At 36.8% G+C, this 17,006-nt stretch overlaps 2 protein-coding genes across 3 annotated transcripts in view; one reads left to right on the top strand and one right to left on the bottom strand.

Annotated features, from left to right (window-relative positions):
* The window catches only part of LOC128209639 (transmembrane protein 87A-like), a 42,508-nt gene extending 38,953 nt beyond the window's left edge, over nt 1-3,555 (top strand). For both annotated transcript variants that reach the window (XM_052913755.1, XM_052913754.1), the window contains one exon: nt 122-3,555. In XM_052913755.1, the coding sequence (XP_052769715.1) occupies nt 122-188 (67 nt within the window). In that variant the 3' untranslated portion in view covers nt 189-3,555. The remainder of the gene's footprint in view (nt 1-121) is intronic.
* On the bottom strand, nt 1,141-2,443 carry LOC128209641 (uncharacterized). Its single transcript, XM_052913758.1, has 2 exons — nt 2,337-2,443; nt 1,141-2,014 (listed from the first exon to the last, which is right to left on the bottom strand). The coding sequence occupies exons 1-2, from the start codon at nt 2,441-2,443 to the stop codon at nt 1,141-1,143; spliced, it is 981 nt and encodes a 326-aa protein (XP_052769718.1).
* Nucleotides 3,556-17,006: the final 13,451 nt, after the last annotated feature.

Below are 17,006 nucleotides of genomic sequence, written 5' to 3'. Positions count from 1 at the left end.
ACCAATCAAAATTGGTTTTATACAATTGGCTGCTGGCTGCTGATACAGTGTCATATATTTGGAATGTTTTTCAAGGCTGACATAGTCTATGTATTTTATGTTTTACAAATGCTGTTTTCAGGGCCCACACCTTGATAGATGACTCAGACGAGGAAGTTGACAAATATGAAGTTTCCAAAATGCAATAACCTATTGATGCGGAATCTGTATTGACATCAAATATTTGTCCTAAGAGTGTTTTTATCTGTGATTTATACATGCGTATGTCCATAAACACATTATATATGCCCATATACATACATATGGCTGTGTTAACATGTATGCCTGTATCCAAATACGTGCCTGTGAACATGTGTACCTGTTTACATATATATGCCAATGCCCATACATTAGCCTGTCTACATTACATATCCTATGTGCAGACATATATGCCTGTGTACATATTGATGACCTCACTTCCATATTTAAGAGCTACAAAATCCCATGTTTTCAGAAGAAAATTTATTAGTATTTAATCTTGGGTTTTTGATCAGATGCATTTTTTTACAAAATGCTTAAATTACAATTTTTGTAGTAACAATTTCTGAATGTTCGGCAATAACACCATTTTCTCATTGGACTATTTACTCTGCATTTTGCAGTAAGATGTTGCTTACCTTTTTGATTTTATTGATGTAAATATTCTGAAACAGAAAAAATGCAGCTTTGGCATTTTGAATTGAGGTCATTGATTTGAAAATGAAAATGATTGTGTGTATACATATGTCTGTGTAAATGTCTGTACAGATATACATCGATGAAAATAGGTATGACTGTGTACACATGTATGTCCGTGCATATAAATCTCCATTTCATGAAAATTATTGCTGGATTCTGTTACATAGAGAGACAGTGACTTGTGCTAATAATAAAGGAAATTGTGTGTAATTATTCTGGACATTAATGACAATTAGCTTTGTCTTCAGTTTTTGTTGCTTTCAAGGTTGTGTAACAAGGCTTTGTAAATCACTGAAGGCTTATCTATTTGTGTTTTATCTGTTCCTAATCCAATTCTTGTAATCTGACAAAAAACAACCTCTACTCTGTTATAGAACAAAGAAGTTAAAAATGTGATGGCTTTCAATTTTGTTAACTTACCTTTTACTTATGTTTGAGGTATTTCATTGATTGCATGATTTGCATCTCATGTTTGATTGTTTTAAAAGATGGACTGATATGTATACATGTATAAATGGGACCTTTGCAAGTTGAAGGGGCTGATATGTATACATGTATAAATGGGGCTTTGCAAGATGAAGGGGCTGATATGTATACATGTATAAATGGGACCTTTGCAAGTTGAAGGGGCTGATATGTATACATGTATAAATGGGATCTTTGCAAGTTGAAGGGGCTGATATGTATACATGTATAAATGGGATCTTTGCAAGTTGAAGGGGCTGATATGTATACATGTATAAATGGGATCTTTGCAAGTTGAAGGGGCTGATATGTATACATGTATAAATGGGACCTTTGCAAGTTGAAGGGGCTGATATGTATACATGTATAAATGGGGCTTTGCAAGTTGAAGGGGCTGATATGTATACATGTATACATGGGGCTTTGCAAGATGAGGGGGCTGATATGTATACATGTATAAATGGGGCTTTGCAAGTTGAAGGGGCTGATATGTATACATGTATAAATGGGACTTTGCAAGTTGAAGGGGCTGATATGCATACATGTATAAATGGGGCTTTGCAAGTTAAGGGGGCTTATATGTATACATGTATAAATGGGATCTTTGCAAGTTGAGGGGGCTGATATGTATACATGAATAAATGGGACCTTTGCATATTGAGGGGGCTGATATGTATATAGATAGGACCTTCCCAAGTTGAGTGGGCATGGGCTGATATGTATACATGAATAAATGGGACCTTTGCATATTGAGGGGGCTGATATGTATATAGATAGGACCTTCCCAAGTTGAGTGGGCATGGGCTGATATGTATACATGAATAAATGGGACCTTTGCATATTGAGGGGGCTGATATGTATATAGATAGGACCTTCCCGAGTTGAGGGGGCATGGGCTGATATGTATACATGAATAAATGGGACCTTTGCATATTGAGGGGGCTGATATGTATATAGATAGGACCTTCCCAAGTTGAGGGGGCATGGGCTGATATGTATACATGAATAAATGGGACCTTTGCATATTGAGGGGGCTGATATGTATATAGATAGGACCTTCCCGAGTTGAGGGGGCATGGGCTGATATGTATACATGAATAAATGGGACCTTTGCAAGTTGAGGGGGCTGATATGTATACATGAATAAATGGGACCTTTGCATATTGAGGGGGCTGATATGTATATAAAATCCGACCTTGTTGAGATAATTGTAATTCATTAATTTCATAAAAGCTGTTAGTGATTGTTTTCTTTTATTCATTTATTCATTATTTCATAGCCCCTTGTGATTTTTTTATGTACCATTATCTTATTTAAAGATGTTTGCTTTTCTGTTTAATACTTGAAACTACTGTTCGATGTCACCATCATTTTTTGTTTTTGTTTATTGTATGTAATTTTTGCAACAAAAAATAAATGCTTTGTTAGATACTTATATGTATATTGTCATTATGTATATATCTCACAAGAATTTAATTTCATTATGTAGTTATTTAAGCTTTAAAATTGTGGTATTTGAAAAAATAATCATTACCATGTTTAAAAATGTGCTCGTGGAAACATGTTATTCAAATGATATTTTGTTTACTTCCTAACTTGTTGAGAGCGTTATATTTTTTTTCGCCAACAAATTATCTCCTATTTTGGAACGGTTAACATAGAATGGGCGTTACCATGGGGATTAACTACAACACTATTCATTTACACACATGCTATTTATTGAACATTTTCTTCGACACAAGGTACAAAACGTCACTTGCAACCCCGATGATTAAATCGAAATACCGCAGGTTGTGGTTCCGTAACTGTTACCCAGCACTGAAATAACATCATGTCAAATATGAAGATAAACAGCATGGGCATTGAAAGTAAGATCATAATCCTCACATGTTTAATGAATAGTTTGGCTCATACTCGTAGTTTGGTAAACATAGTTTATGCTATTTTTTTCTCTTTCACTCGCGTATTATGTTATTAAAGTTATGTTATTTATTCACTTTTATTTTATTTTTTGCTTGAACCAGATAAGGTATTATTCACTGCCTAATTAAATAGAATAATCACACAATGAATATACTATTTATCTGGGGGGATGTCAAGTTGTTCCTGGAAGGATTTAAACAAGACTATGTTGTTACTTTTAACCATAAAGGGAAAAAAGACTTAACAGTAAGAATAACTGAATTCTATTATCGTTGAACCAGTTTTTGTCACTAGTGTTCATGAGAATTGTGCTTCATGGATTTGAAGTTGAACTTTGCATATGCTGGTTATATGAGTGTAAATTTACTATGTATGCATAATTGTACCTTTATACTACATTTGGTTTCATGTTCATGATAAAAAAAATGGAAATAAATGCAATAAAAAATATGTTGTGTTGTGTAATAACGTATTTTTAGCTCGACTATTCAAAGAATAAGGAGAGCTATACTACTCACCCTGGCGTCGGCGGCGGCCTCACACCTTGGTTAAGGTTTTGCATGTAAGCACCTTAAAGTCATTATCTCAGTGAATACATCATTTATTGCATTGCAACTTTGGATATGTATTCCCAACTATCCAAGCTACTAAATTAATGAAACACTTATTTGAATATAATGCAAATAATTGGCCTTTATTATTTGACTTAGAAATTCTGGTTAAGGTTTTGCATGTAAGCACACATAGGTTAATATCTCAGCAACTGTTTGAGGTATTGCATTGAGACTTGATACAATGGTACTCTACCATCCAACCAACTTAATAAACCAAGTTAGATAACTTTAGTTTGCATTTAATGCAAAATACTTGCCCTTTATTATTCAACTTAGAAATTCTGGTTAAGGTTTTGCATGTAAACACATTGTCAATAACTCAGCAAATACATCATGTATTGCATTGAAACTTTGGATATGTATTCCCAACTATCCAAGCTACTAAATTAATGAAGTAAGATAATACTTTCTGGAATATAATGCAAATAATTGGCCTTTATTATTTGACTTAGAAATTCTGATAAGGTTTTGCATGTAAGCATACATAGGTTAATATCTCAGCAACTACTTGATGTATTGCATTGAGACTTTATACAATGGAACTCAACCACCCAACCTTCTTAATTAATCAAGTGAGATAACTCTATCTTGCATATAATATAAATTTTGTCCCTTTATTATTTGACTTAGAAATTCTGGTCAAGGATTTGCATGTAAGCACATATAGGTTAATATCTCACCAACTACTTGATTTATTGAATTGAGACTTAATTCAGTGATCCATGCATGTTTCGCCAAAACTTTTCAATCCTTACACTGAAAAGCGGCGGAAAAGTCGAGCGCTCTGTCTCTGTAACAGCTCTTGTTGAAAAAAGTACCGCCAATAGATTTGGATGTTCCTCTGGGCACTTAAATACTTTTTTTACCAACCAGCTATGCCATCTGCCATCAGACAATATCTCGAATTTCTCGAAAACCGCAATGCAGACAAACATTTTTGTGAAAATTTGCCTAATTCAGGATTGGAATAGTATTGGCTTTGTACAGTGCAGACCCCTATAGGCACTGTGCGTACTCTTAGTCAAACACTTTAAAGGTGCACTCTTACAGATTAAAAGTTTTGACACATTTTATTTTATTTTTGTCTTGGAACGAGCCAACTTTTGTGTTAATGCATGGAAACCAGTGATATATGACTGCTGACAAAAATAAGATCGTAGGTTTTCGTATAATTTATATATGTTAAAAGATGACGTTTTCTGCATTTTTTTAAAGCGTGAGTAACGCTATTAGCCATAAAACAACAGTTTTTCAACGGAATTATGAAAATCTGCGATCTGATCTTTTGTCAGCAGATCTTATATCACTGGTTGTTAGATATTTACACAAAAATTCGCGTATTCCAAGACAAAAAAAAATAAAAAATAGAAGTTGTAAAACGGTCAATCTGTGAGAGGACAGCTTTAAAAGTATGGTCCATTCATGAGCGTTCACCCTGACTTGATAATGTACTTTTCATGAGCTAAATAAAACAAACTAATCCCATTAAAGGCAATCCCTGGAATAAATATCAACCTCGAGACAAGAATTACTAAAGCTACAAAAACATTTAAACAAATTCCGTCCTGATATGGGTGATTATACTACAATGAATGTATACATCGTCCGTCTGTTTTTCGTAGAGTATTAATAAGGCCAAAAAAAAAATATGTTTAGGGTAACCTTCCCAAAATTTCTAGGTAGGGTAGGTAGGGATTTTTTTTTTCTTCAAAATCTGTCGTAAGTTCAGAGTGTTTTCTTGCACATGGCAGTCTTTCCTACATTACTGTCATTGCCTGACTTTGTTTTATCATATAAACAATAATTCTGATTAAAATCTGCATTTATCCGCCCTTCGTAACTCTCTATTCGCTAACGAATATTTTTTTTGCTCAGAAACGGAAAAAAAATAGTTAGGGTCGGCGCATATTTATAGGTAGGGTCGGGTTATCCGAAACGGACACATTTTTTAGGCCTAACATGTAAATGGAAAACTTATTATGTAATAAGCCAAAAACATTGTCTCTGAGACATAACGTTTCATATAGTCTGTTTAAAGATACTCTCTCAAAGATTGACCGATTTGACATCTTTTTTGTCTTGGAATGAGGCATTTTTTCGCCAATGTCTGGAAAACAGTGATATAAGACTGCTGACAAAAGATATTTTTTTTCTAAATTTACATTTGGAAATTGATCTTTTATGGCTAAAGTGTTACCTATGTCTAAATAAAATTGAAAATTTCATCAGTTTTTCAAACAAATGAGATCTGTTATATTGTTCTATCTTAAATGACTTAATTGAAGGCCGGTTCTGAGACAAAAAAAAAGAATAAATAATGTAAATTTGTAGATTGCAATGTTTAATGGTACTTTCCAAAATTTAACAACACAAAACTGTGGTTCCGATTGTTTATAAGAGTCAAAAGAAATAACCACCGCAATTACAATGGCCCTAAGTTGTGATGGTCAAGAGTCTTGGCCCAAAGCCTGTCAGTATTTACAGTTATATGCACTAATAATGATTTGCTTATAATTAGCTCTAGCTGTGTTTCAGCAGGTCCCTGGTACATATGCGTAGGACTGATTACTCACCCTTTGTTAATAAAAAGGCTAGGCCTTATAAACAGTACTTATGACCCTACTTACAAAATAGGCGACGACCCTACCTTTTTATGCACCAGTCAATTGTAACCACGCTACCCCCACCCACCCCCCAGGTCCGGGGAATAGCGGGGACTTTGACTTACGGTCCAGCCAAGCCCGGGCAATATCCCGGCCCTGAAGGAACTAACTGCTGGTAACCCCCCCCCCACCCCGCCAAATGCCACCGCACCCCAGGGACCCTAAGTTAGGTCCATTCCCCGCCATATTTGGTGCGAAGACAAAACCACCACATTCAACCGGCAATGCGGGGCCACCTGGAAGGTAAAAACATGGCCCATTTCCACGGTTATGCCCGGTATACTCCCGGACCATGGGGGGCCGTGGTTGCAATTGACTGGTGCATTATAATCCGTTGGTACAAGAAGGTGCGTTTTAATATGTAGTTTAAAACCTTATGCATTATTCAGAAAATAACATTATAGCCATTCCCCAATAGTGGCAATAACGTTCTTACATAAAGCCTTTTAAAAAAAGAAAGAAAAAATCCTTGCCCTACTTGTTTTTGAAATGGATGTAACCCTAACCATTTTTTTCTGTGTTTGCCCTACCTCGAATTTCTCACAATGTTTCTATGTCACTTGGGACAGATTGAGTTTAATTACAGCTTTGTTCGTTCGTACATAATACCTTCACTAAATTTATTCAATACATGGTATTGGGCAAGTTCATTCTTTACACTGTGCAGGATGTCACTGTACTGTGTAATGGTGCATAGTGTGGCAGATTGGAATGTGGAATCTTTTCAGAGCTTATGTTCATTAATGTGAATAATGTATGTAATACTAGTAGAAGTAAATAGTGCCAGGAAGCTAAAGCCAACGCTTGTTTGTTGTTATGATTTGGGTTAGGGGCGTAGCTAGCCCTCTATTCATGTGGATCCATAGTTGTACTAGGGGGGTTCAGGGGCATGCCCCCTCAGAAACTTTTGAAAACCATGCATGGTTCATTTTGGGCGTTCTGGGGTACTTTATTTAGTACTGGAAAACTGACAGTTTTAGGATCATGTAGTCAACTACGCATTCTGCAACTCTGGTTGATTTTTTATTTGTTTGTCAGAATCATGTGGATTCAGCCGCGTACTCGCGTATAGGCAGCTACGCGCCTGTCGGTGGCATCGGCCGAGTGTTTAACGTATCAGACTCTGAAACAGAGTGTCCCGGGTTTTATCCCCACTCGTAGCTTTGTCGATGATTGTAGTTTTAAACTTTTCACAACGCTTGTGAGGGAAGTGACATTTACTTATACTCATTCACTCTCGTTGGCACGATGTTACGCGAAAGTCTGGTCTTGTGTTGTGAGGGTACCGGAGAAAACCCACTTATCCGGCTTAGTGACCACCAACAAAACTCAATGCGTCCAGGCTATCAATGATTGTACTGTTTATAATCTTTGAATTGTAAATGGGTTCATAATCACATGTATATAACAGATTTAAAAATGCACATGCGTTCGTCTCTAAAAATATTATACAGAGCTTGTGTTACACGTTCTTGACCATTGCGACTTCTTCTAATTACAGCGTAATAATATTTACCTTGACCTTTATTTTCTCTCCCAGGATGCGTCCTTGACCGGAAAAGCAAACTCGAGCAAACAATGTGATAATGATCAAAATTACTTATTTATTTTTCTTTCGTTTGTTTCTGAATTTTATTGTGAAAACAATGTCATTGAAAGAAACTGTAAAACTATATTTCTAAAAGTTCTGCTCACGGTAAAAAAATTGTGGATGGCGTACATGGTATATATGTTTTACTTAATTATTCAATGTGCGATGTTTTGCGTTCGAAAACCGGTTAAGCATCTTTGATACCACGGACAAAGTCTTTTATTATATGCTTTCCGGTGGTTTGTAGAAGTTTATCAGTGAAATGAAATTGAATTTTCACTGTTTCAATTTAATATGTTTCACTGCTTTGAAATTTGAGCCCGTTCTCACGTCCAAATCAAACTTCAGCGTACACTGAGCTGGGACACAATTTAACAACGTCATTTCCGAAATAAACCTTACGTTTGCGTACAATTTGGCACGCTTTTCTGAAAAACAATTTGATGTAATGTTATATCCTTTTTAGGCAAATAGTAAAATTAAAAATGGTTTGTTTTCAGTGTGAGATCGCAAAATATTTCACCTCGTGAACACCGCTTTTGGAGCTGACTCATAATATATAAATTTCGTTCTTAAAATGAAAAAAAATAAATATCGTCTATATCATTGTCATACATGGAGACCCTTAAGGAAAGCTTATCAAAGAATCAGTTACAGTTGCGAAGAAAATAACTTAACATGTTTCGTGACATATTACATAGATATAGTTTCATTGTCAATGTGTGGTCCTTTATTTTAGCTTATCGGAGCAGAAGTTAATTGTTTGTGCTTTTTTGAGTATTGTGTCGTGATTATTTACGAGTAATATGTTCTTGGTGATGCATTATGGTATATATGGTATACATTTTTTTAATTTCCTCGGAGCTTATCGTGAGATGATTCCGTTTCATCGAATATTATGGCCTTCAGTACCATAAAACAGATAAGTTGTTAAGCCTTTGAGGGTATATTTACAAAAGTAAAAACATCTTTCAAAGCTTGCAAGATAATTTGTATGCTGTCGCAGCTTCAGATTTTAAACTTAGTTGCACAATGGGTCAGAGATGGCCAAGCTTCGGGGCCCTGGCCTTGTCTGAAACGTGTCCTTTTGCACATGCATTTGGTTAGAAACCGAATACCTTTAATATAAACTGTCATACCTCTAGAGTCAAAATCTACCGCATTTCGATAGCCTCTGTGTCGTCTGTTTCGTGCAAAAGCTCACGTAAGCGAAAGGTTTTACAAACCTGCATCGAAGATATTTAAATGAAACTCGGTATAAGGCGCACAAATTGACGTTATCTGTGGTTAACAAGGACACGTCCATACCACGTACTGAACACTAATATAAGCGACAAACCGTTTAGTTGCAGCAAAGAAGTTCTGAGTTCGCGTCAAGTCTGTGAGTTTCAAAGGACATATGTTTGTCGTCTTAGAACCGTTGCAGGTTGTGGTTGCACAGAGCAAGAAGCCGCCTGATGGAAGATATGATAGATACTTTGGAGAGATAAATGGACCGCCCTAGGCATACCGTATATATACTGTACACGTCTGACGTTGATCAAGGCAGAACAGGCTGTGTGCAACGTCGTCACCACTAGGCCGATCACTGACATTGAGGGCGGCGACATCTCTCGGCACGGGCCGACGACCGATCAAAGTATCAGCGGTCCCTTCATTTACATGTCCTTGGCCATGATCCTCAGTGTTTGAAGCTGGCTGGTCAGGGCCATGTACGCCCGTGTACACATATACATGTTTAGAATGTAGCTCATGTCCTTTGTGGGTCTGGTATTGCCCTAGGTACTCTTCATGGTGTGATATTGGAGGCAGCAATATACTAGTAAGCGGAAGCCGTGCTGGTCAAACCGTTAACGAATACATGTGATCACCAGGTCGAATGCCTCAAGGTATTTCTTGCGGTATATCTGGCAATGTCAGGGTATTCGTGTGGTGCGTCCTTGAACTCAAACCCCTATGGCATCCCCATCTCCTTGACACGGTTGGTTCTCCCATAACTAACGTTAACGTCGATGCCATCCCCAAATTGGTCACCTCGGAGACTGCTTGGGTCGTTATAGTCAATCAGGCAGCGACCTAGGCCGTCCTGGTCCTCTGGCGTGGAGGGGTTCTAGTGTTATAGCCTGCTGCTTAGGTTGTCAATTTGTGGCAGGATCTTGTATGAAACGCCGAACAAGAAGTCAAACGCCCTCATCTTAGCCTTGATTCTGAGTAGTATCGCTCTATTTCCAGACTGTTTGCTTCGCCCAGAGACTTTGAAGCATACAGTTATTGTCCAACACACTCTGTGCAAACAGTCTGTCCATCTCGCCTGGAACTGCACATGGAACCCGGAGTGGCTGGGGACAAGTCCTTCTTTAGGGTCGATGGCATTTAATTTAAGTTTAGTGGTTATGTGCTTAATCACCCCTGGAAGTATGTTTTATTCCATTAAATATGATTCTCATTACAACATGAGATTATTAAAACTAAAAACACTTATGTTTTGTTAACTATTCACCCTTAGGAAATCTGAGGCAAAACATGTTTGCGGTTTGCACTGAAATACACCAAAAAATAAGCGTTTGAAAGGAGAATTGAAAACAGAAATAATACAATGAATTCAATTATGATGGGTCTTTCGAGTGTTGGTATACCAAGTGATATACAGTCGAACCCCGTTGGGTCGAATGCGAAAATATCTCGAGCCTCGGAAAATTTGAGCCAAGCCGGATTGTTTACCTTCAATATAAAGAAATCGGTCCTTAACATCTAGTTCGAGTAAACGAGGATTTCGAGGCAATCGAGGTCGAGCCAACGGGGTTCGTCTTGCTAAAGAGAAGGGATATTTGATGTTACATTTATGGCTTTGTTTTCATAGTATTGTGATTCAAAATATGTTTTTGCATTATATGATTATTAAGTATTTTGGAATACAAGACAGACTTTTAAAATATTACCATTTTTAAAGTCATCCACCTTTCTTTTTAAAAGTACAATACAGATGAAAGTACAGTGTTAAAAAATAAAAATTATTTATTTAATGCGCCATTAAAGCTGTTCTTTCACAGATATACCATTTTTACAACTTTTTTTTTTGTCTTGGAAAGAGCCAATTTTTGCGTAAATATCTGTAAACCAATGATATAAGGTTGCTGACAAAAAAATCTGATCGTAGATTTTCATATTTCCGTTCGAAAATTAATGTTTTATGGCTTAAACCGTTACTAACGGTTTTAGAAAAATGCATAAAACATCAGTTTTTTAACTTAAATATAAAAATCTGCGATCTAATTTTTTATCAGCAGTCTTATATAAATGGTTTCCATGGAATTTCGCAAAAATTGGCTCGTTCGAAGACAAAAAATAAAAAAAAAGTTGTCAAAACGGTAAATTTGTGAGAGTGCAGCTTTAAAAGGAAATATCAAAATCGTAAACCCAGGCCTATAGTTCATCATTGTTAATTGTACTAAAATGAAATAGAAAATTTCATTATTTTTATCAAAATGATACATATAACCGCAGCAGTATTCATGTATAAATGTGAAGTTAAATTGTTTCATTCTTAAGTATGGACAGTTTTTATGCAAATATAAAACATCTTTATGCTATTCATTGTATTGTAACATAGAGTTATTAATTTAACTCAAACAAACGTTAACCATAATAAATGTTCGCATAATTCATTTATATTATGGGCTTTTGCTAATTTTCTGCAATAATATCATGATGGATTCGTCGTTATGTATGTTTCAATGCATCACGAAAGTACAATTTGCATACACTTTCCAGGTAAAATAGCTTTGTAGGAGTCAACAAACTGTGGCGGCCTTCTGCAGAATTATATCAATACTAATTTAAAACATTGGCACAACGTTTTTACATTAATTTAAGCAAGGTTAACAAACTGTATTTTAATTATCTCATAACATTTTCACAGACATACTTGACATGATCTGATGTACACCATGTAGTGTCGTCAAGGCCTTTCTCTGAATCAGGTCCGGTCATTCCCCTTTCAATTTCTATCAGTCATTTTGGAGGCATCTTGAATTTTTTTCTGATATCACCAAACTGGTGTATTCTTGTCAAATGGACACCTTCCGGACACCGTGCGAACGCCGAAACAACACATGTGTATCATACGAGTTATGAACCTGTCAATTGTAACCACGGCCCCCTTGGTTTGTGGGTATACCGGGGATAGCCGGGAAATGGGCCGTGTTATTACCTTCCAGATGGCCCCCAGTGCCGGGTGAATGCGGTGGTTTTGTCTTCGCGCCAAAAATAGCGGGGAATGGGCTTTACCTAGGGTCACTGGGGTGCGGGGGCATTTGGCGGGGGCAGGAATTTTACCCGGGCTTGGCTGGACCAAAAGTCAAAGTCCTCGCTATTCCCCCGACCTGTGGGGGGGGGCGTGGTTACAATTGACTGGTGCATTACATCCGAGATCCTTGCGCACTCCGCACGACCTACCTGCGATGTCCCTGAAATTATTCGATAGGCATGCTAGTCATGTAAACTAAAGGTGATGTCTGGCCTGTTGTAGATTGTATAAACATGTTTCCGTATGCATGTGACAAGAAACTTGGATTGCATAGATCGTACGGTTTTTAAAAATAGCGCGGTAATCGCACGACATCTGTGAGATTGCCTTGAGACAGTCGTGCGAAAGTCCTTGGAAATCAACTAATTCGTGCAAAGATTATTAATGTTATTAATGACTTACTTCTCCATATCTGGAAAGGGTCTATAAACTTGAGGTGAAAACTTTATCAAAATTGATATCTGTTCCTGTCGTGAAAGCATCTAAATTTTCATTCGACCACTACCACAACATTGTCAAAAAAAAATAATATTTCGAACGACAAAATTATCGTGGCTTTCATAACCGATGCTTACCGGAAACATGATTAAACAGATCAGACATCATATTACGTTTACATGACTATCAGATTTTTAGAGAACGTGTTTGTTGTGTACGAGGTGTGTCTTTTAGGCCTAAGTCGTGTGCCTTTAAACACGGTCTTTGTTAAATGTGTGTCATCTTGGCTTGTCCCTTATGTTTAACTAAATAAGTGTAGTTTAATGCACCAGTCAATTTTAACCACGACCCCCAGGTCCGGGGATATATCGGGGATAGCCGGGGAAATGGGCCGTGTTTTTACCTTCCATGTGGCCCCGCAGTGCCGGGTGAATGTGGTGGTTTTGTCTTCGCGCATAATAGAGCGGGAAATGGGCCTAACCTAAGGTCCCGTGGGTGCGGGGGCATTTGGCGGGGATTTTACCATCAGTTCATCCCCGTAGGGCGGGGATTTTGCCCGGGCTTGCCTGGACCGAAAGTCAAAGTCCCCGCTATTCCCCGGACCTGGGGGAGCCGTGGTTACAATTGACTGGTGCATAACTTTTGTTCCCTGAAAACCATTCTATATAACCTCCTAGAAAACAGCTAACTTCACGCCGCTAGGCCGCTGAATCGCTTGATCGACTTTTTTGAAGAAAAAAAATGAAAATCGCTTCAGATTGATCATGTGTGCATAAAAACAGCAAATATGTCATTGTTGTAGAAGAGCAGGCATGTTTGCATGCTTTAAATAGAAAAAATGATTGTTCAACCTTTTTGAAAAGTTGATAAGATACCATATTAGGCCGCTAGGCCGCTAACTTCACGCTGCTAGGCCGCAAGGCCACTAGCTTCACGCCGCTAGGCCGCTAACTTCACGCCGCTAGGCCGCTAACTTCACGTACATAAGAGAAGCACCATGGGAAACCGATAAACACAAACAGCATGATTTTGCAACATGAGCAAAGTATGTCTAGGTAACATGTTTGACAGAAAATGGAGATTACGCTTACGATTTGACGTTGTTTTTAGTCTGAAATGGTGCATATTGGTGCATATTATTAATAAATACTCCGTCATAGGAATAAAAAGGTTCACGTAACAATTTAAAATTAGGTTGTGATTATTGTTGCTATATCGATCTCAGTGTAGTTTAATGTGCAATTATGCGAGTCTACTTTTAGATCGCACCGCCATCGTTTTCAATTGCTGGCTTAATTAAGCTGCTCTATTGCCTTAAATTTTGGAAAAGAAATTTATCAAACTATTTTATATGTTTAATTCATATTTTGTCGTCATGTTTTTTCTAAACAATTCATTATTAGTTTTAAAAGTATTTCTAGTGAGTTTTATTTTAATAAATGTATTTCGAAACACTTAACAGGATATAAATTATGCGAAATACTATTAATGTGATTTGGCGTTATCTTTCAAAGCTTTCTTTATGAAACTGCACAATACGTCGGAAACCTGTTATCAAAGAAGTACATAAGATATTAATAAAATTGTAAAGAGGCTTATTTCTCTATTTGTCAAAGCAGTTTAAGCATTCATAATTTTGTAGCTAACATTAAATTGATTTATACAATTTCTGACACAAGTCAGTGTGATAGATCACAGAACTAAGAACTGCATCAATCACTTTTCAAAGTCAGCCAATGTAAAAAATCAAAACAGATTAAGAATGTTTAAGCTAAACGAGTATAGTTGTTAATTAACTTAAATGCAACTGAAATGGCATCTTGATACTAATAGATCATCCACTAATGAATAAGACCATATTTCTGGCTATAAGCAGTTTAAACATATTTCATACTAAGTAATCTGGATTTTTAATGAATACCCACATAAACAAATGATTGTTACATTTATTATGTTATTAAGGTATTGTTTCCATCAAGCATGAAAATGTATGTCGATATTATTTAAAAAATGTTTTTGTTATTTTCCATTTTTGAAGCAAATGCGGAAAGTAACCATTTAATCGATCAGAAATCTTAACAATCTCATTCCGGACACTGCAGAACTAATTGATGAACGCCTTGACCTTCAACACGCTTGTGCTAATGAAGTAAGTTTAGAAAAGATGAGGAAGTCGCACTATAATCGACCAGATACCTTAACTATACCACCCCGGACATTGCAGAACTAATTGATGAACGCATTGACCTTCAACACGATTGTGCAAATGAAGTAAGTTTAGAAAAGGAGAGGAACTCACCCTATAGTCGATCAGATATCTTAACAATACCAACCCGGACGCTGCAGAACTAACTGATGAACGCCTTGACCTTCAACACGATTGTGCTAATGAAGTAAGTTTAGAAAAGGAGAGGAAGTCGCACTATAGTCGACCAGATATCTTAACTATACCACCCCGGACATTGCAGAACTAATTGATGAACGCATTGACCTTCAACACGCTTGTGCAAATGAAGTAAGTTTAGAAAAGGAGAGGAAGTCGCACTATAGTCGATCAGATATCTTAACAATACCACCCCGGACATTGCAGAACTAATTGATGAACGCATTGACCTTCAACACGATTGTGCAAATGAAGTAAGTTTAGAAAAGGAGAGGAACTCGCCCTATAGTCGATCAGATATCTTAACAATACCAACCCGGACGCTGCAGAACTAATTGATGAACGCCTTGACCGTCAACACGATTGTGCAAATGAAGTAAGTTTAGAAAAGGAGAGGAAGTCGCACTATAGTCGATCAGATATCTTAACAATACCACCCCGGACATTGCAGAACTAATTGATGAACGCATTGACCTTCAACACGATTGTGCAAATGAAGTAAGTTTAGAAAAGGAGAGGAACTCGCCCTATCGTCGATCAGATATCTTAACAATACCAACCCGGACATTGCAGAACTAATTGATGAACGCCTTGACCTTCAACACGATTGTGCAAATGAAGTAAGTTTAGAAAAGGAGAGGAAGTCGCACTATCGTCGATCAGATATCTTAACAATACCACCCCGGACATTGCAGAACTAATTGAAGAACGCATTGACCTTCAACACCCTTGTGCAAATGAAGTATGTTTAGAAAAGGAGAGGAAGTCGCCCTATCGTCGGTCAGAAATCTTAACAATACCAACCCGGACACTGCAGAACTAATTGTAGAACCCCTTGACCTTCAACACGCTTGTGCAAATGAAGTAGGTTTAGAAAAGGAGAGGAAGTCGCACTATAGTCGACCAGATATCTTAACAATACCACCCCGGACATTGCAGAACTAATTGATGAACGCATTGACCTTCAACACGCTTGTGCAAATGAAGTAGGTTTAGCCACAGTTTCACTTCTCACAATCCTTCACCTGTTTTTTGCAAATATAATCTGGCTCGAATGTATCAATGATTGATGGAATAAAATGTAAAAAAAAAAACAAATCCGTTAAATCCAAGTGAAAGGGAACTTCGATATAAAGTTAAAGGAAAATGTTAATAGAGTATCAATGATCTTTTTTTTTCTAAACTCTAGATACTATTCTTATAAAAAGGCCCTCATTTTCGATTCATTTGAATAATTGTAACCAGCCTCCTATAGTAAAACGAGCTTCTATTTAAATATTATTTGAGTTACGTTTTATTGCTATTATCTGCTCTTAGAAATATTTCCAATACCAGTTGCATGGTTTTACCGAGTCTGTTTCCCTGCCTACTAATTCCAATAGTACATAGTGATAAGGGAAATGATCCAGACTAGGTTTGAGCATATTTGGTCCATCATGCTCTGTAGGACCTTATTATTCCCATATCATATTCTTCACAGGTCTGGGAAAAATAGGATCCTATTCTTCACAGTTTCAAACTGTGACATATATGATTGACCAAAATGGTGGTAAGCAAGAGAACCATATTCTTCACAGATTTTGTTGATGACATTGCTGTTTGATAAATTTGGTATTAATATGTAATAATAAAAAGAAATAAAAAGATAATAAAATATAATAATAATAATAATAATAATAATAATAATAATAATAATAATAATAATAATAATAAAAGCATGATAAAAGTTATAATAATTACCTTATACTACTTTATAATTTCACCACCTTCCTACCTTATAACCTGGCCGCATTCCTACCTTATAATTTCACCGCCTTCCTACCTTATTACTTGGCCGCCTTCCTACCTTATAATTTCACCGCCTTCCTACCTTATAACTTGGCCGCCTTCCTACCTTATAATTTCA

The sequence above is a fragment of the Mya arenaria genome, chromosome 11 (assembly GCF_026914265.1).
Source record: "Mya arenaria isolate MELC-2E11 chromosome 11, ASM2691426v1".
NCBI classification, from domain to species: Eukaryota; Metazoa; Mollusca; class Bivalvia; order Myida; family Myidae; genus Mya; species Mya arenaria.
The sequence above is the reverse complement of the archived record's forward strand: the minus strand, read 5'-3'. Positions and strand labels throughout refer to the sequence as shown.

What these genes read in the sequence shown, in the direction of transcription:
- LOC128209641 (XM_052913758.1), bottom strand. Translation starts at nt 2,443, where the DNA reads ATGAATAAAAGAAAACAATCACTAACAGCTTTTATGAAATTAATGAAT. An exon ending in AGCCCCCTCAATATGCAAAG is followed by an intron (nt 2,015 to 2,336) that starts GTCCCATTTATT and finishes CAATATGCAAAG; the next exon opens with GTCCCATTTATTCATGTATA.